This window comes from Acromyrmex echinatior, chromosome 7 (assembly GCF_024713525.1).
Source record: "Acromyrmex echinatior isolate Ae372 chromosome 7, ASM2471352v2, whole genome shotgun sequence".
Classification (NCBI taxonomy): Eukaryota; Metazoa; Arthropoda; class Insecta; order Hymenoptera; family Formicidae; genus Acromyrmex; species Acromyrmex echinatior.
In genome coordinates, this window is record NC_141858.1 from 13,934,255 (window position 1) to 13,960,028 (window position 25,774).

The 25,774-nt window shown below is 32.2% G+C and overlaps 1 protein-coding gene across 10 annotated transcripts in view; it reads right to left on the reverse strand.

Moving 5' to 3' along the window:
• LOC105154207 (uncharacterized) overlaps nucleotides 1–25,774 on the reverse strand; it is a 151,234-nt gene that overhangs the window by 35,689 nt on the left and 89,771 nt on the right. For all 10 annotated transcript variants that reach the window (XM_087408156.1, XM_087408152.1, XM_087408155.1 and 7 more), the window contains 2 exons: nucleotides 18,351–18,458; nucleotides 15,315–15,453 (listed from right to left, as the gene is read on the reverse strand). In XM_087408156.1, the coding sequence (XP_087264282.1) occupies nucleotides 15,315–15,453; nucleotides 18,351–18,458 (247 nt within the window). The remainder of the gene's footprint in view (nucleotides 1–15,314; nucleotides 15,454–18,350; nucleotides 18,459–25,774) is intronic.

The window sequence follows — 25,774 nt, forward strand, 5'->3', positions numbered from 1 at the left end:
AATAATAAAATGTGTAGCAGAATATGTATATAAAAACTGCCTCTATACAAAATTAAACTTAACATACATCGATTGTTAAACCATTATGAAAAAAAATTTCACTCCCTATTCTTACTATTGCAATAATGACGAAAATAAATTTTTTATCATAATTTTTTTCTTATCTTTCTAATTCATAAAAAATTATGAAAAAGATCAATGATATTCTGATACTAAAAATTGATAATAAATAGTATTTCATCAAGATCAAGAAATTCAAGAAATCTTGTCTTGGTTTTGAATCAAGATAGGATCAAAACAAGAAATTGGAAATTTATTTCAAGACAAGAAATTGTTATTAAGACTAAGATTTTTTGACAATAAGTCAAGAAATTTCTTGAAATTTTTTGAATTTCGGAGTTTTTATTTTTAATATTTTATTATTTTATTTCTGATTTGAAAAGTTTTGAATAAGTTAGGTTTCAACATTTCCAGTTGTATTTATTGATATTTAACAATTATTCATACATTATCACTAAATAGCAAAATAGCATATGAGCAGAGTGTAAATCGATTATTGAAAAAGTGAAGTCTCTGATCTAACCAAATTAAATCATGCTCATCGATATGTCTTTGTTATACCAGATATTAATTTTTATATTTATGTAAAGGAATATACATAAAACCAATATTGAGATTACTGGCATAAGTATATTATGTATAAACATTTGCGTACTTCTACTAATAGTATCAATTAAATCAGGAATGATTAAAATATATGATTATTATAATAAATACAATAATAATAGTTATTATATCTAATAATCTCAGGAATCTCTAATAATTTGAAATAGTTACATTTGGCAGTAACCTCATGATATTAAAAATGATAATTTGAGAAATATTTTTAATCTTTATTAATAGATTTGTACATAATAGACATTATAGGTACACTTTTAAACTATAAATTTAAACATAGTAAACTACGAGATAATTCGGCATTCAATTTGTTCCTATGTTTTCTTATTATCTCTTACGATGTAATCAAAGAGCCACAAAGATCCTTAAAAAAGAAGTTTCAAGAAATTCAAAATTCTTGAATTCAGGATAAGAAATATAATGTCAAAAAATGGTTCAGATAAGAAAAACGAAATTGCTTAATCTGAAGATCAAGACAAGACAAGAAATGCTCTTCAAGACACGAAAACTTGTCTTGATAAAACACTAGTAATAAAAAATATCGGAAAATATTTCTGGTATTTTTTACAGATTTATAAAATAAAAATTCTAATTTTAAAAAATTAGAAGTTTATAACTGCCAATTATAAAAAGTGTACATAATGAAGTCTTTTGCATAAAAATTTGAGAAATTTCATCACAATTTTTTTCATTGAATATTTAAATTTTTGTAAAATGCGAAACAATTGTAAGCGTTCCTGAATTTATGAACAATAATGTACACTACATGAAAAAAGGTGAAGTCGAATTACGTCTATATTACCGATGCTAATGAATATCTTTTCTGTAAAACATTGATTGCGAAAAATATAATCATATTTAACAGAGATTCAAAGATTTCTGGGTCAAGAGAAGATTACAAACTCATTTTAGAGGACCACATCGCAAATCCATATTCTAGAGAACTTCACACATCCAAAAGTATATAGGGTTCTAAGGTATATAGTGACACTAAGAAAATAATTACATAGAATTTCTGTAATTTTAATATCAAAGAAACCACGAGAAAAGCTTCTACTTCATACACTTGCACTCACTAAATAAATATGTAATATGTAAATATCGCTCGACACGTGCGTACGTAGCGTACAAATGCCATCTATGATATATAGTTCTACTAAAAATCGATAGACTTCATCTTGCCAAAGATGATCGATAACCAATCAAAATTGTTACCGTATAGTGTATTCTTTAAAAAAAAATTAATGAAAAATAAATAAATCATCAAATCTGACCTTTCTGCCGCAGATCTCTTTTAGAAACCGAAGGAAAAAAATTAATGCGCAAACGTAAAAAAAAATCATCAGAATTTTGAGCGGTCAGAAACTGTTTTTCCATCAGCCGAAAAACCAGAGATGAGAGAAGTAGCAATCGTCAAAAACAGATTACACTACCTGCGTCTTGAAAACACTTTACAGAACATTCCAAAACATCCGAGCTCATCGCAAAGGATATACGATTGTATTTTTATTTCTCGATTGCGCGAGAGATATCAGTGAAACAAGAGACGGTATATCACGCTAAATATGAGACAAATAATCCACTCGGCTGGGTATGAGCTTATTGTCACGCACATTTGTTTTTTTCGCACGTAACACTTACAATGATACGGATTTGTCGCGCTGGTTACGGCACGAAGATAATTAACAGTTTCACGACGAAATGATGCGCAAGCAAATACAGATGGTAGAAAAACACGCGATATATCAATGGAGAAGCGACAAAGGAATCATCAAGTTACATATAACAGCGACGTGATTAATAATTGGTAATCAGAAGCAGCGAAAAATATACTGAAAAATAGTCTCGTAATAGTTATCAAATATTGAGTAAAGTAATTTCAATCAAAGTATTGAGTAAAATAATTTCGATTAATACGAGGGCAAGTCAATAAGTTTTTAGAAAAACATAGTAAAACACGTTTTTTTTTTTGATCGATTCATTTTTATTTCTCAACATAATCTCCTTTCAGCACGATACACTTGATTCAACGATTCTCCAACTTTTTCAAGCCGTCCGAATAATATGATTTGTCCAATCCTTCAAAATAAGCCTCTGTTTCGACGATGAGCTGCTCTCTGGTGAATCTCTTTCGAACCATTTCTTCAGATTTGGAAACAGGAAATAGTCGCAGGAGGCTAAATATGGCGAATATGCTGGATGGGGAACCAATTCATAGGAATTCGTTGAATTTGGCCATCGGTGCCGGGCACGTGTGAACCCGTGCATTGTCTTGATGGAAGAGCACTTTCTTCTTCGCCAAATGAGGACGTTTTTTCTCTAAAATATTGTTGAAACGGTCCAATAAGGCTGCGTAGTAATCACAGCCTTATTGGACCGTTTCAACAACATTTTAAAGATCGTTTGCTACGACGGAAGGTAATCGATATGAATTATACCACGTGCATCCCAAAAAACTGTGGTCTTTTTGGCCGACTTCACGGTCTTCGCCTTCTTCGAAGCTGATTCACTCGGTGAAGTCCATTGTTTTGACTGTTCCTTCGTCTCGGGTGTGAAGTAGTGGATCCATGTTTCGTCCATAGTAATGAATCGACGCAGAAATTCATCTGGATTACGTTGAGATATCTCCAAATATTGTTTTGAAATCGTTACACGGTCGCGCTTATAGTCCATAGTGAGCAAACGCGACATCCATCTTGCCGATAGCTTTTTCATACCCAATTGTTCGTGCAAAATTGAAATTACTGTGCCATGTGATATGCCTGTGGCCTCAACAAGCTCGCGCATTTTCACTCGTCGATCGGTCAAAATAATATCGTGGACTTTATCGATGATTTCTAGCGTAAAAGCCTCAATTGGACGTCCCAACGAGGTGCATCGCATGGGGATGTACGACCACGTTTAAATTCATTCACCCAATTGTATACAGTCGCAAATGCTAGTGCAGATGTGCTATGAACATTATTCAACTCGACTTTGATTTCTTTCGGCGTTAAACTTTTCATATGTAGATGTTTGATCACTGCAACTCGTTTTTTTCCATTTTGCAAAAAATATAAAGATTGTTCGCTTTAATCATCTACAGAAATCATACGATGAATTCCGCTCAAAATTTGACGGTAATCAGCTGAAAGATACTATTTGTCAAAAAGTAATGTGACGTGACACTGCGAGTGCTCTCTGACAGATTTTCTAAGAACTTATTGACTTGCCCTCGTATAGAATAATTTTACTTTTTCAAATATTTTGTAAATTTTTCAAATAATAATATAACTAACCGTTTGATATAATAATTATTAAATATTTATAAAAAGAAAATTATTTTTGATAATATTAACTGAACATTTGATTGAAAATATTTTACTCAACATTTGATAATTATTCACAGATTCTTTTTTCAATGTATAGTATATTTGACAAAGAATGCAGCGAGATAATAACATGGCAAACACACAATAAAATAAAAATAACAGTATATAAATTTATATTTACAACTTCAAAATCGATCTTTTTTGGAGATTAAAGAATCTCCGAAACTTCATACAACTCCTTGTAGCTCTTTCAAAAATGTTTACTCCATTTAAATTAATTTTTTATTTTGACTTTATAATAAATCAAAATTATTTTTAGTATAATTACTTAACTTAATTTGGATTATTCTCAACTTTGCTGCCGAGAAAAACAAATCGCAAGTTATTTTTCAACTAAAGAATAGCAACAATTATAAAAATAAGATCAAAATCAAAACTTATTAAACTCTAAGAATAGATAATAAGAAATTTTTATTTAAAAAAAAGGAATAGTTAAATATAATATATTTACGAAAGCATTTAGAGAATTTAAAATACCAAAATTTATCGAGTATCGTAATGAAAAATTTTTATGGAATACTACGAAGAGTTGTGAAGCACCTTTTTTAGAAGAATGTTACTTTTAGAACTTAACTCATTATAAATAAATGGCTATATTAAAAATTCATTCCATTTTATTTATTTAAACTTTTAAACTTCATTATTCCTTCATAACAGACCTGAAAAAATCATGAGATCTTATTATCGGATCTCATTTCAAATTGAACGAGAAAGTGACGTAACGAAAAAATTAGGACACCTCTCTTCCATATAAATTTTAGATGCTCGAAAATGTCACGATTTAAAAATGTTTGTGAAATTGCGCTGAGAAAGAAACGCTTAGATCTTAATTCATAAAGGGTCATCCTTGTGTATTCCTACTTTCGTCGAAGAGAAGAAACGTCGCCGCTTCTCGGTACGCGGGGCCGAAATTTATTTTACTGAGTGAAGGGCTAAGCTGACTATGTGTAACTAACTCGAGAAGAAGGATCGAAAGTGCATGCACACGTATGCGTGCGTGTGCTCCGCTCAGTTTTGTGCTGTATGCACAGTCCATTAGCCGCATCGCGCGCGCGTCTGTTATTCATCATTGCGTCATACCGCTAACGAAACAACGACACCGCTTCAGGGAGGGACTTAGGAAGTCAGTCCGTGTCCGAAGAAAGTCGTTGCCCAAATGTAACACGCGGCGAAAGCCATGTAACTCGAAAACTCGTCAGACATGCCGAGTTCAGAGTCGTAAAACGCGCGCTTGGTACTTTATACACATGTAAAATAAATGTATGTCTCAATAATTCAATGTGCTCAGTGATTAAAAAATCAATAATATAATTATAAATATTAACATTTTTCAATAACAGCAAGAAATGCCAAGTTAAAAAGAAGATTAAATATTTTGTATTAAAATAAATAATAAAAATGTATAACTTTGATTGTCATCGCGAAAAAATTGTTCATTTCGAACTTCGCAGAGAGACAGTTATACTTTTATTTATCTCTTCTCATTATCTTGAGTAAAACATATAGTGTGACAATTAGTCTATATTTTCAAAATTTTTTAAACATTACTAATACCTCATTATTAGTTCAATTATTAAGATATTTACTTTACAAAGTGTGTAATGCTTTTAGTTGTTATTTCAATTGAAAATTTCGCAGAGAATAAAAAATATTTTGCAACATGATCTACAAATCGAACAATATAGATTCAATCACTCAAATCAAGATTCTTATCACGCGATAAATTTATAAAAATATATTATTACGTCTCCTTATTTCTTCAGGAAAGAATTATTTTATGACAGAGAGGAAAAAAGCGTCCAGATAGCTCTAATGTATGCTGGTTACGCAGCATTAAATTGTCGTTTACGATCAGTGACGTAATTACATCACGCAATGCCATCACGCTGAAGAATCGAGATACTTTCTCCTCATCAAAGAGATCGCGTCCCGCGGGAAAGAATGAAAAATGATTCTAGGCGCGTTTAAAGATTATCTCTCCTTTGTTTCTATCAACCGTACAGCTTCATTATCATTCTCGACGCAATTTGAAGAAATGGCATAAAAGCGCAAATAGAGCGCACTAGACAGTACACCGGGTGTCCATGCAAAAAAGAGATATTCTCGAATCCTTTAAAGATGTATTTTTTAATAAAATGAAAAAATAATGAAAAAAATTACAGATTTTTTTATACTGTATTTGAAAATAGTATACAGTTTCGTGGCGATTTAAAATCTGGATAAAAATTTATTTCAATAAGTAGACGCGTGTTTAAAAAACAAATACAAAATGAGAAAATTTTTATTTAACTATCAAATTATACTGTTAAACTATTTCATATATAACATATATATAACAGGCATATACATATATATAACATGTATATAATATTCATTTTTACACGAAAAGTAGATTTCACTTTTTGATTTAAAGATACTCAATACATTCTTAATGAGGGGGGAGGGAGGGAGAGAGAGAGAGAGAGAGAGAGAGAGAGAGAGAGAGAGAGAGAGAGAGAGAGAGAAAGAGAGAGATTCGTAATTAGGCAACATTTTTATCTTGAGCATCGATCTAATGCCGAATGCAGGACACAAATACGAATCCATGCTCGTTAAGGAAGTAACGTCATTAGTGATAGTTTCCCGTGTCGACATTACCCGAGATTGACTCTCTCCGGAAAAAAGTCGATTCGACCCAATTCATAATTCACAAAAGAACGTTTCGGAGGGGGTTTGCAATGTCGCGAATTACTATTTCAGACGATCCAAATACGGCGTCGACGATCCCTTCGGCTCTCAAGGAACGCACGAGCACGAGCACGCGCGCGTGCACGAGACGCGGACGGAATTCCTGCGTTACCGGCCGGAATTCACGGTCGCGCGGTCTCGCGCGCGCGCGCGCGCGGAAAAGGCGCGTCCTTGAGCTCGTATCTCGCGGCGCCGATAGATCGCGCGGCCCGTAATCGGCACGGCACGATCTGCGAGAGTGTTGCGGCACACGCGCTCGTTGCGCGCGCCCGCCGTGGCCTCGAAAAGTCGGTGACTCCGGGCCGTCGGCGCGGCCAAGTCCGACAAACGGCGGTATACGCGTGTATGTACGTTGCGGCACACATACGCCTGTGTACGTGTGTGCAACGTTGCCGCTAGTCGTTCCTCGCTGGAAACGACGGGAACGTGTACGTGAGTACGCATACATAGACACGCGCGGCTCGTTCATACGTACCGTACGTATGTACGTGCATGCATTTCTCTCGTCGCGTCGCGTCGCGTCACACATGTCGCCCGCGATAAATTCTTCTTCGGCTTTTCGCCGCACGCACCGTTTCCATGACCGACCGGGCCGCGAGAAAGGGAATGGAAACGGCGGCTGTGGAAAGAAACTTTTCAAAGGAATAGGAAATGATTATGCCTGTACGAAAGAAAAAAAAAAGAGATAGACCGGAGAGAGAATAATTGATTAAAGTATAACGTGGAGTAATGCTTGAGAACCTTGTGCCTCGCTAGGGGGCGCAAGATATATTGAACCGTTCCTGGGCGATTCCTCCATTTCGCAACACGTCGCAAAACGGACGGACGAAATCTCCGGCGAGCCGATAAACAAATCGCACCGATATCCAGGGAGGGAGGACGCGAGATAAAGCAGGTCGAGAGATGCGCGATATTTTATATATTTTTCCGTTAGAAATTTTTTAATCGACTCTACGTCGTTCGCACGGATCGGGAGCTATTGCACATAGCGCCATCGTGCAAATGACGTCACAGGACGAACTCTCGTTGCAGTTTCTTTCTTTTCTCTTTCTTTCTTCTTTCTTTCTCTTTCGCTTTAGGTTCAGGTAGATCGAGTTATAGCGGCGCCGTTTGAAAGAAGGTTTCCTATTGGCCTCGGTGACGTCACTTCAAGGTCACAAACTCTCTTGGATCAAATGAGAACAACGTTGCGAGCAACTCGATTGCCATCTTTTCCTTACGACTTTTCGGTCTACATGACTCCGCATTCGCGGATCGCCGCATTGTGATGAATTCTCCTTATCTTCATTCATTTTCATTCGACTAATAATGGTTGCGTTCTGGTTTCACCAGAGAAGACTGATTAGTGATTCTTCCTCAGTGATTCTTTAACATCATTCGTTCTTGCCTTTAGCTCCTCGTTGGATCTAAATGAAGGAACCAAACATATTAAAGAATCATTGAGTCTCACTGATCAGTTCTCCCTGCTAAATACAGCCATTGAAAATAGAACAGGAAAAAAAGTACAATTCGTACTCTTCGTGATCACTGAGATCAATTTGATCCAAAAAAAAGTTTGAAGCTCTATATTTTTAAGTTCTTATTCGAAATGAGACTTGACTTACTATCTACCTGAAGTTCAAGGTACTCTCTCTATCCGAAACATCAGTACCCCGATTCTGTTAACTTTTAAAGACAATACAGTATCATTACATTGTTGCGCAGCGTTGTTATCTTGTATAATACTTGCGCAACGACAATATAACAATACTGACATTATCGTTCAGTATTTTTTTTTACTTAGAATGAAAACTATGAATACAATAACTAATTTAAGTGAGGTCATTTAAATCACAGTGTGACCATTTTGGAACTTTAAAAAGGTGATAATATATCCCCACGAAGAATTAATGCTATCCTTTTTGCAGTTACTATAGGAACTATAGGTTTACTACAGCCTCAACCAATCAGGAACCCACTGAGCAATCTTGGAAGCTTGCCTGCCATTACTATGGTTCCTTACAAGTTACACTCAAGAACGCGTTCAGAATCCCATTGGAGTGTTCCTAGAATTTACATTCGATGAATAACAAATAAAATGATATCTGGGCATTCGATTGTGAATCTAAATATAACTACAAAAAGACATCGCACGAAATTATACTTTTTCTCTAACCTACATTAAAAAATTGTATTTTTTCCTAGTCCATAATGAAAAAGGACAGTACACTGCACTGGTAGATTACAAAATCATAATAATCAAAATGACAATAAATAGAAGTTATTTTTGGAAAAATCATGATATCATTCAATATTTTTGATAATATCATTCGATAATGATTTTGTAACAAATTCTTGATATGACAATGATTTTTTTAGTTAAAAAGTCACTTAAAATCATTGTCATGTTAAAAATTCATCAGGAAATTAAAGTTTAATCAATCACAAAAAAAAAACAAATTAAAATTATGTGATCAAATTCTAATCTTCAATATTATCAATCTTCAATTCATAATCTGACATGGACTTAAAGACTTATAAGACTTTTATCTGGTCAAAAAAATCGATTATCTTATTTTCTTATAAATAAAGTATTTAAGAATCTTTTACAAAAAAACGTCAAAAATTAAAAAAAATAAAAGCAGAATCAGAGATTTTGAGATTTTTTTTTATGTTTCTATGATATATTTTAAATATGTGTTTTCTAGACTTTATGTAGTCTGCAGATTTATTAAGATATTTTATTACACTAGATGGAAACCCTTTTCAAATATGTTTAAGCTGATAATAATAGACAATAACCGACAATAACTGATCAAATGCAAATTTCAAAGCTAACCGTTACTGAGAAAATATTTATTTAACTATTATAATAGTCAATACGGATAATAGTAGTTAATAATATTTCAGTCAGATATATGTCAGATATTTAAACAAATTAGAAATAGATTCAGGAAAGAGTCATGTCTATGTATCGTTTAATTGCCTATACAGAGCCTACCAAGAGCCATAACAGTCAATATAAACTAAATTATCTTTATGCTCAGGTACTCATTCATTATTTAATTAGGTATTTAATTTCATGAGTATTACTTGAAAAAACGAAAATACTGAGAAATATTCGATATATTTGAGTAATACTTAATTACTTTTGAGTAATATTTACGCGAGTAACATCCAAATGTATTTGTAATATAAATAAATATTATTTTTATTTAATATTATAAATATATATTGTGTGCATATATATATTTGTGTAAATATATATGTATATACAATATAATTGTATATGCGCATATTGCAGAAAGATTATGCCAACAATAATAGGACTCGACCCATAATTAGGACTCGGCCTATAATTGAAACCGTCACTTTACATGCGAAAACACAGACGGGAAGTCGATCCCTCCCTTCACAAATAGGTTCTAGAACAATAATGAACTGTAGGCAAACTAGACGAATATTATAAACGAATGAACGGACAGAATCAAACTTTTGCAGTCCATTTCTAGGAACGCGCCTTATTAACGCGTTACAAGTAGAAATAAATATATGATATCAAGAATATTGTTTATATCTATTCGTTTGAAACCAAATAGATGTATGTTTTCAAATCCAAAGTACAGAGTGTAGATTATAACTACGTACGTAGAACGCAATAATATACGATTTATCTAAACTTATAAATCGAATCTGTTATCGAAACAATAGAGCAAGATTAACATTTTACTTTATTTTCATTATTTTTCCTATTACATATCGATTCTCGACATAACGTACTACATAAAAACGCTATTCTTTTTGAAACCATAGGCTAACAGGTTAAAACAAAATGCTTATAGGTGCCTTTTCATGTTGACGATCGACGCTGATTTTTAGCGACAAAATAGATCACATAATAAAAATTGACAAATATCAAGAGTTAATTTTGATTACGTAACGTCGAATCATCATGTCAGTATCATCAGTATGAAAGACAACTTATTGCTTAAGATAAGTCATTTTTTTTATTGGTCAATAGTGAAATTCTTTCTTTCGAGTAGTCAATTAATTGAAAAGTTTATAGCATCTCTTGAGTGCGTCGCAATTTTAAGCTTGCAACGCACGATGCGATTTTTGCATACAGAATACGAGGCGTTAGACTAGTCACTAACAGCCTTGTTGAAAACATGTATGCTGCTAAAAGTATAGCGTACTGCATGCTACCGTGTGTGCTAACATTAGTTGGTTTTCAATGATAGATTCAGTGCTAACAAGAGACATAGTAGAATGTTAAGGGCTATTATCAAGAGACATAGTAGAACGCTCGAAGCTAAGAACATTTTTCTTATGAAATTTACTGCTAGATAGATAAAGAATTAGATTAAAAGAATATACAAAGGAGATAGACAGTATTTATAAGCCAACTCGTAAGACAAGCTACATGTTGTAAAGCCATGACTAGCAACACTTCCACAGCAGTATGTAGTACTACGATCTACAAAACGGCACATAACGGATCTATCAGCCAAACCAGCACAAAAAAGCATCGTGTGCGGCAGGCTTTAGTCTAGGCATACATTATAGTCCTATAAAATTCCTATGTCCTAAAATCTTAGAATCTTCTCCTAACAAAATGTACCTAAGGCTTGGTTTTGCATTTGCTGGTTGACTTATAGTTACAGGCTTAACTAGATTAACTTTAAAGTTATCACATATAAAATCATGAGTTTAGTGATTAATCATAGCTAGAAAAACACAATTTTTACATTATCATCAAGTTAAATGAAGTTAAGTCTAAACCACAAGTTAATCAGATGATGAAAAACCGGGCCTAATACGAATATAGGTTCGCTCGTTATATTGTCAGTGAATCAAGGGCTTAGCCTTAGCAGCCGTTATGCAACTGCTGCTTCGTTTAGCCAATAAATGAAGCGAGAGCACGGTTTAACAAAGGGGACCTGAGACCTGTAATTATCGGTATATATCGTTAACAAATTAATCGTATCGGTTTAGAAGAAATACACCCGTAATTGCGTCTTCGACCTTTCGAGCGGAATAAACGGCGCGATTATTAGAGATAATAACAGGCTGGAAATCAAACCAAATTTCCGCCAAGATAAAATGAACCCCGAAAAATAGTCCGATGTTATGCAAACGTGAGTTAACTCATAAGAGCGCTTGACTCGAGTGAATTACATTTGAAATGCAAAAATCCATCTCGACGATCCTGCTGTGCATATCATTTCTTCTTTTTTTAAATTTCATCTACTTTAACGTACGATTAGCTCGCTCACTCAGATTCAGAACAATCTTGGGCAGAAAAAGCACGATGCATTATATAGAGATATATTATGAAGCACGTATCTAATTTTATGTATGTTCTCGCGCGCGTGCACATACTTATTCAAGGCTTTACTTTGGTAATGAAAATTTGACACTGTTAAATATTAAAAGATTAAATTTAAACCAATTCCTTACGTTAAATTCCTTAAAGATATTAAGCCAAAAATTGATCATCAAACTAATCACAGTCGAATGTGAGGAGAATAATCGACAATTAGTCAATTTCTTATGATTTAAGATTTAGGTATCATAGTCGGATCTTATATTCATTTCAAGAGGTCATGAACCAATCGGAGAATTAGCATCTTAAGATATTATTTAAGATTATCTTAAAATAAGAACGAACTACGAATGCCGTCCCTAAAGCTTACATTTTACGCCTTAAAATCTCATTGTGAACGCTGCTTTAGTTTTCAGAACAGGTTTCAAGACAGCCAATAGACGTGTTGGACCATAGAACCTTCTCATAAAAAGGCTTATGGTAAGAATATATAATATCGAATACTGCCATTCAAAGGAAATACTATTCATTGCCTTGTGAAAGACATATTCGAGTTTCTGATCTGGATCCAACCTTCGCATGTCTCTCTGTGCAACGATTTCGTATCTAATCAGATAAATAAAATATATCTCAGCTGAGGTAATATTTTTTTCGCAACAAGAATTCTTCAAATCGATGATCAAATTTAATTTGTAAGATTATTATTTCAGTTTAACCGTGTGTTGCAAATTTTTTATATAAGTTTAATCATTATAGATCCAATTGCATACGAAATGCGAGCGGAATCGATTACGCAAGAAGGACTCAAAGAAAAAATATCGATATATGCACATACATATATGTCTTCTTAATAACGCGAAGCATGAATTTCCGTATTAGACACGTAATATTATGCGCAAACTTCAAAAATCGGAAAACGATCGGATGATTGAGAGATAACTCTCGAACTAGTTATATTAAAAAAAAAAATGAAAGTAACGCAGGGACTTTTTCCACCAGAAAATTCAGATCCAAGATTTTCTCGTATTATTCAAACACCTCAGCCAAGAGAACCTGTCCCAAGAGAACTCAAGAATGAGACACGGAATTATCTACGAGCAATGTCAACAGAACCGATATGTAGTGCATGATATGGTGTAACTACAATAATACAACGATGTTATTGATGGGATGTTTCTCTTCCGAGCCTTCGCTGTGAACTTATTTAAGGACCAATTCAAAGTTAATTTTTCCTTTAAGAAAACTGTCGAAGTAGAAATAGCTTCTGAATTAGCGATTAAAAATAAGCAATTCCTCGGAAACTGACCTCTTCAGAAAATGAAAATGCACTAAAGCTATCAGCTCTTACTCTTTATTTGATTTCAATGAGACTTCATTTAAATAAAGTTTTAACTTCAAAGTTTGATTAATAAGATTAATACTAAATGACATAAATTAAAACAGTGAAAAGAATATCTCATTAATTTACTGTGTACAGAAGTAAATAAGTAGTTCAATTTAAACTCTGTATTATTTAGAGACAAAAATGACAAAATAAGAAAATCTTGTATAATAAACGCATAATATTTAATTTCGTAATACAAGAGAACAATTTAAAAAACGAAATTCGTGAATATAGAACGAATGTCATAAATATAACAATAAAATTTCATCCTTGCATTGATTTTAATCTATCTTTAGAAGAAATATCAATCAAAACATAATTATCGGATTATATACGTTGAAAATTAAGCAAAAAATTAATGAAATAATAAAAATATTCTTAAATATTAAAATTCTATCCTAAAAAAAATCTTTAATTGCCAAGTTATATAACCGAGAATAAAAGCCTGCGACAGACTTAAAATAAATGTTTCTCAAAAATATGAATTAACGAATAATGTCTTCCATATATCCTATGCAGGATGCCATAATTATGTAGGATACATAAATGACAACACTGCAAAAATGTTAATATTCTAGTAACTTAGTTCAAGCATCTTATATAATTATTTTAATGATTTAAACAAAATTACTTTCGGATCTGTATCTAGCTAACTGTATCTAGCTGTTGTCCGTGTATGGATTTGATTGTAAACGAAGATTCACTATATAAGATATTTCAAATAAATCAAATAAAATATTTCGTAATGTAAGGATTGGCTAGCAGAAAGTGTCGAGTGAAGCTCATTAAGAACGAGTTTTTTAATGTTATACAAAATTCTCATTAAGCTGACGATGTAATATGATTTTCAAAAATAGCATCGTTCTTTCTTTCGTTTAGATCGATATATGTCATCTATAAAATAAGGTGACCTTTATAAGAGAGATTTTGCTCGGTCCACAAATCTCTCAATAATCTTAAGTGCTTTCCCAAATATTTTATCATGCTTGCATGGATACGTCTTCGCGATTCGAAAACAACGCCGATCAACATTTAATATGTGCTGATCGATTTCCGAGGAAAAATGATGACAGAAGAGGAGATTCTCTCCGATCGTCTTCTATGAGTTACGTAAGCTATCTATCTGAATTATATAAAATGACCTCATATCTTTTCGACGCGTACGAGAAGATAAAATTCGTATACACGTGGGACACATTACAAAGAACTATGAAAATAATATCGTTAATCTAAAAAATTTTATTACGCATCTCCAAGTAAAAGAGACTTCACAAGTGTCCTTTGACGATCATCATAAAAATGGCCATTTTGTTTTAACATCGAACAGTTAACTTTAATTTTATGAACCGAGGGAACGATAAAAGTATATATAATTTCGCGAATGAAACGTGAATGTTTTTAAATAACCTTTTGTGCCAGCGATTTAATTTCAGTATTTAAATCTCTTTCCACGTTAATAAAGTAAAACAAAATTTCTATCATTACAATGTTTTTACATTTGCAATCGCTTTTAAAAAAAAATTATCTTTCTATCTTATCTAAGGAATTAAAATAATAGGATACGAAAAATAATAATTTCTTATATATTATTCCACTGATAATCACTAATATCACTACAAAATTCTACAGTACTTTACCTATAACATCTATCTTGTTTTGAGCATTTATTTAAGAATCGTAATCTATATAATTCTATGATTTCAGGTCTCCTAATCTTGTCACTCAAACTGATATGCAGTGATACTTCCAAAGAAGAAAAGACAATACTAACGAAATATCGACGGTATGCTCTCCAATGACACTGTTATCAATCATATTTGTAAGGAAGGAGAGAAATCTGTCTTCTTACCTGATCGACGGTTTTTTGAAGGATCTGGCATTTGTCAGTCTTGCCAGAGCTCATGTCCGTGGCGGAAATCAGCTCGGCAAGCTCATCGATATACAAGTTCTCTTGGGTCCGTCGTCTTTTTTCGTTAAGGCACTTGTTACTGTAAACAATCGAAACGCAGAATTAAAGCGCTATTTTAGAAGGAGTGCGCTTATATATTCAGCTCTAAAAGACACGAATGCAAAATGACAAAACTACTGGCAATTATTGAAATTATGTATGTCGTAAGTAATTAAGTTAATAGATTAGTTAAATATATATTACATTTCATTAAATACTAATTAGTTATTTAAATGTTATTTGAAAAATTGCATTTCATTATGCTTAACGAATTTTTGTTTAAAAATGTTAAAACATTATTTTCTAACATATGTAATCATATAAGAAAATATTCAAGATAATATAGTTTTATTTTTAATATTTATGCATAAATATAAGTGTCAAAAAATTGTCTAAAACATTCGTTTTCAAAAATTAGATAAAAAATAAAAGTGCCATTGACAGATTATCTCTTTGTTATTATTTTTAAATGTGATTTCTCCAAGTTATATCTTTGTATTGATACTTTTTTAAAGTAGAAGTCATTAGATTTATTAATTATAATAAATCATAAACCTCAGAATAAATCGCTATTATTTCTATGACTAAAGTTTTCCCCGGTTTTATCGCGTCAAAGAACATTCTCGTTCGTCTTATGAAAGATAAGAAAAGTATAAAGTTTTTCTATATAATCGACTCATAAATTTATTCTGACACAGTTTGTCATACATTTTACACTTTTGCAATTAATAACAGATTCCGGATTCCAAATTATTCCTCACAAAAAATTTCGATTGTGATTGTTGTAATTTTTTAAATTCATGTCCCAATATTTAAACATCAAATTAAAATTCGGTAAATATTCGAATTTGAATCACTCTAAAAAAAATTTAATTAGCTGTACCTCACGTTTGACTCGAGAAAGCATTAACCCCAAATAAGTCAAAAATTTTATTACTAAAATTACAGACCTGAAATTTCTGTACATGCTGGACGCATAACAAAACATCGCGAAGCATTAATAAAAATCTCACGAAGGAATTTCGAAACTTTATAAAAAAGAAAATTTTTATCTTCTTTTTTAAATGCTGAACCAATTCTTTTTGTCCCATTGGAACGTTTGATTGACCTTGCGTGACGTCACATCGGTCCAGCAGACTCTCGCTTTACTATAATGCCACTCTGCAATTTTAATACTGTCTTGCCAGTTGCTATCCAGCCACGTACTTGCGTGGCAAAATCATAGGATTAAAATCAAAAGTAAAAGCGATATAACTTTAGCGTTTACTTTCCTTTCCACGTTACAAATACAACAAACTTATTATATTAATATTAATGGATATTCTATGATATAAAAAAAAAATATTTTTAAAGAAACTTTAAACCTCTTTGAGAAAGAAGACTCAGAATTTTATCAATAATGAAATTCTAAGAAGTATTAATTTTACACAGATGATTTTCTATTACTTTCTTTAGATTATTTCTAATTTATCATCTGGGAAAACAATTTTTCCTAACATTGTTATTCTTATTTCGAGTTCTAAGATCGAATATCAACTTCTATAGAGTAAAACGAGATTTAAATATATCAAATTTAGTAACTTTTTGACATTTTTATATGTGATAAAATCGTCTAAAAAATCAGTTTTAGATTTAAATATACTATTTTATAAATTTCATTCTTTTTCTATCGGTTAATTAATTTTTATGAATGCAAATAATCACCAATGTTTGGTTATTGATGCTAACATGAAATTAAACAATAGCCCATTAATAATTACTAATATATTACACAATTGTTATCGAAACAATGATTACATTTTCCATATTATATGTAAACACACAAAGATGAAATTTACACAACAATTTAATAAAATTTTATTCATGCGCGACATTAACCAAACATTACTTTAACATTAAAGCCTGTTCAATCAGCGAATGCTCAAAAACTTGCGTGTTTGTGTTCGTTATTAATAATTCGATCAAAACGATAAGCTCTTTAGCAAAATGGATGGCAACGGATTATGGACGGCGTTGTACGCATCACCAAGCCTTTAATGGTTTCCACTTTAAAATCATACGTTTTTATTTCGGACATCTAGTCCTTAATAAAAATTCATTAAGAAACTAACCCAAAGTTAATTAATTTGAATCCAGAGTTGTCACGTTTTACTTGTGCTTCATCAAAAAAAATTCAATTTTAAAGCAGTTTTTCAAAGCAGTTTTTCTTCTTCCCATACTCTTCTTACCTTATTTCCCTCATCCTTCCTCTTTTATATTATTTTGTAATATTGCTACGTAAATTATTAGCAATGTAATAAAAAATATTTTGCTAAATATTTTATTGAAATTAAATTAAACTGGATTTTCGTAATTTTTTTAACGATAAAAACTTTTGGCGATATTAATTTTTCGAATACAAACAATATTACGCGTAAAAGAAAACAAAATGGGACACTGATATTCATCTTTTAATCCTTTTTTCCATTAATCGAAATTAAATTTATTTTTAAATTAATTAAAATAACCGATTATAAAGTATAAATTTTGATTGTCTCATTGTTTTTATTATTTCATTATAACACAACTACTGCATCGCGATTATTGTAATATTAAAATTGTTAATTACGCAACAAAATCATTACATAATAATAAAAGAAGGAATCATGTAACAATCGATTAATGGAAAAATACAATAAGGAAAAGAGCTTAATTTTGCATATTTTTTCATACATTTAATATAATTATTTGTTTTTGTCTGTAAGAATATTTTTGAAGAATTGTATTAAACGATGCTTTTAATATTAATAATTATTTTTATTCACCGCATAGTCGCATTTGATAAAAAATGCCAAATATGCGATGTGAAACGCGGGTATTCATTCATTGTACCGTCCAGATTGCAGATCCGAGTTTGTACCGCAAGAAAAAATAAAAAAACAAGAGATTGATACTCACAGCTGCGACTGAGGCTTCGCATCTGATTTCTTTCTTTTCTTGGTAATGCCGCTGGTAATCGCACTCATTTTGACCCACAACGGGTCTTGCAATTCACACGGGCCAGGCCTGCAACAAAAGCGCGATCATAAAATTAAACAAAAAAGTACATCGGAAGATATGAGACATACGAATCTTACAAAAAAGTAACAAATTCTTAAATGTATCAAGATATCGATATTATCGAAATAAAATTCTAGAAATATTTCTGCCGTCTTTATTTGTATCAAGCAATTTATCAATTAAAGAATTGTGTAAATAGCTTGAATTTCACTAAAAATACTTGCAAGAAAATAATTCAAAATAAAAGTCTCGTCTCAAAAATATTCAATAAATAAATAATATCGCCTTTCATATATCGATATAACACCGTAACATCAATAATCGTAACTGCAATGGCACCTCACAGCTGTAGTTATCATTATCAAGTAATCATTGCCAAAGCAAGAGAGAAAAAAAATACATCAATTTCAAATATCATAATACTCATAGTTCGTACCCCCTATCGTTTGCCGGAGATATTTCTCGGCAAATTTTCTGTCGCCGTCGCAAAGATGGCTCGTCTTCAAATAATCGAGCCCGCGCTTAACTAATTTGCTGCACGTGGACGAAAGCCACGCGTGCGATTCTTCAACTACCCCGCCCCTTCAACTCCCTTACCCCCTTCAATTCTATTGCCTCATCCGTTCTGTGCGTGTACGTAGTATACTGTCTCTTCATTGCGTATGATACGTCGCCACTGATATTCCTTTTACAATACTTACGTCGTATTTTCGTAGCTCGTTTATTACCTCGAAATTGATGGAAACTCAATACGGAGATACATGTCTGTTCCTACACTTTCTAGACACTAGAATTCTTTTATGCTTTCGATAAATATCAAGATATATACCTATCTCACTTTTATGTTTCAGAAATGTCAAACAAAATACTAGTTCAGCCACAGAAAACAGACCAATAATTCTCAGGAAATTTGGAATTGGTAATAAGGTCTTTACGAAATGTGCGAAATGGCTCTGCATTAATGAAAGGAAATCGACTCGACATTCACACTGTTGAAAAATCTAATTGTTGAACTTTTCGCAGACAATTCAATTCGCTCGGTTGAACGCGTTTCTAAAGGTCTAAAAAAAAGTTCTTACACGGAAAGAATGATTTTACTGAAATATCTAAAAATTTAGATACAGATAAATATCTAAAAATAATTTTGTTTGAAATATGTATGTTTGAATCATCAAGCAAACATTATGTAAAACTCTAAAACTAATTAATAGAATATTAAAAAATTCCAACATTCATTATGTCTGAGCGTCTACATAATAATTTTGACAGTCCAGCAAATTAAATTATTTTCAAATCTATATTTAACTTTCTAGATTCTCCAGCAAAATCATTCTTTCTGTGTAAAAAATACATTTCAACTGACTTAATATTTATATCTACCGTTTTCAACTGACATCTAACACTATAAATGGCCTGATGGAGATCGAAATGTTTGTTTTATCTATTTAGAATATTTGTTATATAAATTTTAACATTAAACATCCAGCAATGGTACGTAATCCATTATTGTTTCGATTTGATATTTCAATCTTTTGATTATCGCAGACATTTTAGACCCATTAAGTTAACGTTACATTTCATACCATAGTATGTTCTATAAAATGATAACTAAACGTAACAGACCCTCGGAGAAAGATAGAGAAATAAAATAAATGGTTCAAGTCTCGCGGGATGTCTAAAGCACATTTTAATTCACTCGATATTAAGCTTCAGGTTAATATCGAGCTTAACAGTTCTTCAAGCGGCGGTCCTTCTGGACCTTCGCGTTATCCGAATCCTCTTTCGCGCGAGGCTTCAACCATTGCAATTATTCTTTCTTCCTTTATCGAAATTGAATTTACCGAGGCTATAAATTACTGCTATAAATACGCAGGGCTCACAAGAGCGACTCGAAATAATGCCTTGAAGTACTCCCGGCAGCGTAATGCAGCGTGCGATTCCTTGAGATCATCTTTTTTTTTTCTCACACTCATTGCGGCCGCGCCGCAGTTTATTATCGCGCAAGCGCGCGCGCGCGCGACGACGCGAGCCTCCCTTCGCCCTTTGTGCATGCCTTTTCGGTTCGTTTCCCCCGAATCAATAAAATTCCTTTATGGCGACACACGCCAGGGCAGCGTTATAATAAACCGGGGAATCGGCTGCTAACAAAGTGCCTAAAGATAATAGATAATCGCGCGCACAATAATGAGTAAGGTATTATACAGCGATGTAGAGGGTGTACCGAAATTATCGGTCCTATCTTATCAAATCTCTATTCGTAATTCGTGTTTAATTCCCAAAATCGTGTTTCCGATTTCGTTTTCATCAGAGATCATGCATAGATAAAAAATTAATAATTTCGTATGCACAAATACTAACTCAATTGCAACTGTCAGCTAAATAAATAGGTACTAGAACAAAAATGTGTAATTCTTCTTTTAGTAACTTGCATTGAATGATGACTTTAGCAAGAACTTTGAAAAGTCATTCAATGCAAGTTAATTTTCGGTATTAAATATATGTTGACAATGTAAAATCTTATCTCAAACTTTTGTGTCACAGTCATGTAAAGGATATGATATTTTGTTATCTAAATTGTGTACGCGTCATTTTAAAAAACTCTTTAAAACTTTTGATACCGTATTGAACTTACCACTAAAGTAAATTATTTTTATCGCCTGAGAAAAATGTTCTAATTAAATCAAAAAGGCCTGATAAAAATGACAGAATTTCTGGTTACACGATAAACAGAAATTTTGTTTTGTCTCACCAAAATAATATTCTTGTTACGTCTTTTTGTTGTTTTTTAATCACAACATTTTTTTCTCAGTAGGTATTATCTGTACATCGAAACATACATATAGTATATCTTAGAAGACCCCGGCAAGCAAATCAATTAAACATTATATCTTGTATCAAAACTCTTGAGATAATAACTATGTAGTTACACACGCACAAAATTACTTATTTACTCGCTTATGTAATTGAACGGGGAATACTTCACGTAGATTTTATGACACAAAAAATCGCAATTGTACGGTTTTTAGAAATTACAAATTAAGTGATTTTTATTCATTATTAACGAGCAATAACGGAACAATTGGCTACGTTCGGCAGGATGGATTCAACCGCTTTGATAAATGCATTACGTTCGCGACTGACTCTCTCGTGATCGTTAATTTATCGGTATGTCGATAACGCAATTAACGAGTTGTAAAATGTATGGATAACTGCATTGTAAATTAGAGGCGTTGCATCACTTTTCTGGTTTAGCTCGCGCTTGCGCACGCTTTTTTTTTTTTTTTTTTTTTTTTTGACCACGTATGAATCCCGCTAACAATGAGACCATTCTTTCTAAATACACTTCGTACGCTTTTTTTTTCTTTTATCCTCTCTTCCGTTTCTTTCTCTTTCCGTCTTTCTTTAAAAAGTGAATATCTATGTCTGTATGCTTGTTTCATTTTAAGCAGAGAAGATAAAGACAAACGCGTATAACATTATATGGGCTAAATAATACTTCATGTCTTTCTTTGCGCTCCACTTCTTTCATATAAACGCATCACACATTGTACTGTAAGAAACAGTCGAAGAATTATTTGTAAAATTTTTATATTTGATATCGAAAAATTAGTAAGAATTCAATTAGGTTTGTTTTTTTATGTAAATGTAAATATGACCAGCTGTTCCAAAAAAAGATATAAATTGAAAATTTTTTATTAGAGATAAGAATGCTTTGCTTATATTAAAAAACAGAATTTCTACATCTTGTTTTCTCGAATATTATTACGGCGTCTAATATATACAACATACGTGAAATCATGCAACATCGAGAGGATTTATTTTTCTTTAATACATCTCATATTACTCTTTCAGAATGATCGTCGTTTTTTACAATACTTCAAATACAAATGTTATAAAATTTAAATAATATTAAAAAATAACAAAGGAAATAATATCAAACTATAAAAAAGAATGAATACTCAAAAAACTACACAATGAAGTAATGGAAGAAAAATATGTAATTCCTGGAGAGCAGCTTGTAACATCAACAAAATGTAGAAGACGCGTAATTTAGTATCAAGAATACATATAAATATTGATGTTGATTTACACTGTCAAATACTTGCAAGATTATTTCTCTGCAGCAAGACCGGTGACAGTTGAACACAAAAAATCAAGTAACTCAGGCGGTTCTTATGTTACTTTAATCGGTTTCGAATTTCGACATGACACGGCAAAAAAAATCGAACGAAGAATCCGCGCATAAAATACTGCAATTTAAATCTCGTTAAGCAACGACCGATACGAGGATTCGTCTCTATCCGATTAAGACAGCACGTATTACAATCGTATATGCATATTTGCGAGTCATTTTTAGTGAATTTTTAGTATCACAAAATACGCCTTTCTGTCATTTATGTAGAATATTGCATAATATATTACTATTAGTAATGGTTTCCTCGATTGACTTATAATTCTAATAACAAAATTATTCAAAAATCACATTTTTTAAATTATATTTTCTGCAAACTAACGAAAAATCGATTTTTTTTTATTTTTACATGTAAAGTCGAAATGTTAGTAAGAAATTAAAAATAAATAGTGCAATTCAAATTATGCTTAATGGAATCGTTAAAAATTTAAGTAACAAGCGCTATTTTTAATTCCTATTATTAACCTGCAAAAACTTTTTAACTTTTTGAATTTATTAAGAAGTTACTTTTAGTGTAATTTTTATATGCAAATTGATAAAAGATAAATCGTTAAAATTTTTACGATAATTATTAGTAATTTGAAAAAAATTTTATCAAGAAATAATGAAAGAATTAGACAATTACTACTTACATCAGCAATTACTTAAAATTAACTTAATCGTAATTTAGTAAAATAATACACTTATTACTTCCAATTATCATTAAGAAACTAACAATTGGTATACAAAATTAATCTTTCACGCGCTAATTTTTTGATGAATATATTGAACTTTCGCGGTGTCACTATAAGCAGCTTAAACATTTTTATAGTAAAAGTTTTCCCATCTTTTTAGAGAGGAACTACGAGATGTATTACGTTTCACTTGTGATGAAATGCATGATGGATGAACGACGAAAGAAAGATAACATTACAATATATCTTAAGAGTATGAACTTAAAATAACATTTTTTTATTCTAATTACCTCGGCCGAAATTCATGAAAAATATTATGCTGCTATATCGTGAAAAAAAAAAGAGTAAATTAGATTGGCTGAAATGTACTTTGCTTATGTCTGTATGCTTGTTCTGTTCTCTATGGAAACGAAAGTGCGTGACGAGTGTTAAAAAATGATCGTGAATTGATTAAGTGAACCTGTCATAAACGTCCGATTGCAGCAGCATCTTGTTAGCATAGCGGAAATAATTTCACTATCTTTAGAACACACGCCCGCGAGGTATCGTATTTCTAACAAACAGTCGTTCAACGAGTTGTTACACGTCTGTTAGTATCGTCTGAATTAACAAAGCGTCTATTAATGATCGATCAACAAGATTAAGTGATAATTTACGTGCAAAAATAGCGCGTTTAAAACGACAGCACACATCATTGCCTCAATAACAGTTGGTATTTGATAAAGCTAGAAATATATTGAGTATCGAAAGATTAACGATTGCAAAGACATTTCGCGTAAATTAATGAAGCCGTTACGAATATCCGATTGAAGTAAATTACATATTGGCGTTATATAGCCACGTCACGCTGACGGATATAACACGTCAATATATGCATTATTTTGGAAGGCGAAAATTTAATCAATTGCGGAAATGCCAGCATTTTTAGCTTTAGGATAGTTAATAAACGGGCTTATCGGGCTATCACTAGCAATTTTATGCAAAATCGTGCGCGGCTTTCACCTGTCTGCCAATTTTTATCGTCTAAAAATACATACTCATTGACTGCCAAACACGCGACGATGTCGTTCGCCGAAACATACAAAACAAAATGTGACTGCATCTATTTCGAGCCAGTCCATGTCGATAACCTTGTTTAAAAGGTACGTAAAGGGGATTTAAAAAAATCTAAGAATCTCTTACACGTTACAGTAGCGATTGCCAATAATAAAAAACAACGCGCAAAACATTGAAACAGGATGCAAATATCTAATAAAAAAGAATCGTCAACAAAGTAAATTGCTTAATAGACAATTCCTCTAGCAATAGAGTCACAAACAGGAAAATATGCATTTAGTTGTAAATTAGTCCTGCATATATATAATTGAGAGCAAAAAATAACATAAATCAAAATATATCTTATCTGGAAAAATTCTAATTTTACACGGAAAGAACAATTTTGCTGAAGTATCTAAAAAAATTTAGCTAGCTGAAAATAATTTTGTTGAACCATCGGAACAACTATGTTATAATTCAGAAAACTCAAACTAACTGTTAGACTGTTAAAACTTTTTGCAATATTATTCATCATGTTAAAGTGTCCTACGTAATTATTTATAGTCCAACAAAATAATTTTCAAATGAGTATCAAGCTAAATTTTGAGATGTCTCAACAAAACTGTTCTTTCCACGTGAGAATTTATGCATTCTCAATAAATTTGCGATCAATCAAAATTGTTCGCATTTCTCTTATCTTAGAAAAAGCGTTTTGCGCATAAATATAAATATTGTTATTGAAAGGAATCAGCTGATCGATTCTTCAAAGAGATCTTTTTCAAAGAGAAAAATTGCGTGTTACACTATAGGCTCCTTTAACCTGATAACTTTGTAATAAGGCAACATTCGGAATGGGCAGAGATTGATCGAAAGTTCGGCCTTGAACCGTCTTGATAGAATAATCGGACATTTTCGAAGGAGCCGGTTCTATGTTCGACGTCAACGCCGCAAGTGCGTTTCGTGATGCGAAGCCAAAAAAAAAACCCAACGAAAGGCATCGATCGAGAAAATTGCTGACTAAACCGACAATCTTTAGCCGTACAAGTGGCTATCGTAAAAAACAACCGACGAGACGAAAAGTGCTAAGTGGATGGCAAATAATCTGCTCGGGAGAACGATAAGTATCGCGCGGAAAACACGAAGAAAATCGACGCTGGTTTAATTATGGTAATTTCACAAATGCGTATATCGCATTGTAGCAATTTCATGATTGCGATATTAATTTAACACGGGAACTTTCTCCACATTTTAAGCACCGATAACATCATCTGTCGTTTCGAGAAGAGAAAAAAATCGCACAAGAATAAAGAATCGTTTTTCTTTGATGGATCTTACAATTCACGTATCGCACTTTACACAGATCGTGTGTGAAAATATCGACACCTTCGCTTTGTAAGTTTAACTTGTACTTATGAGAATAT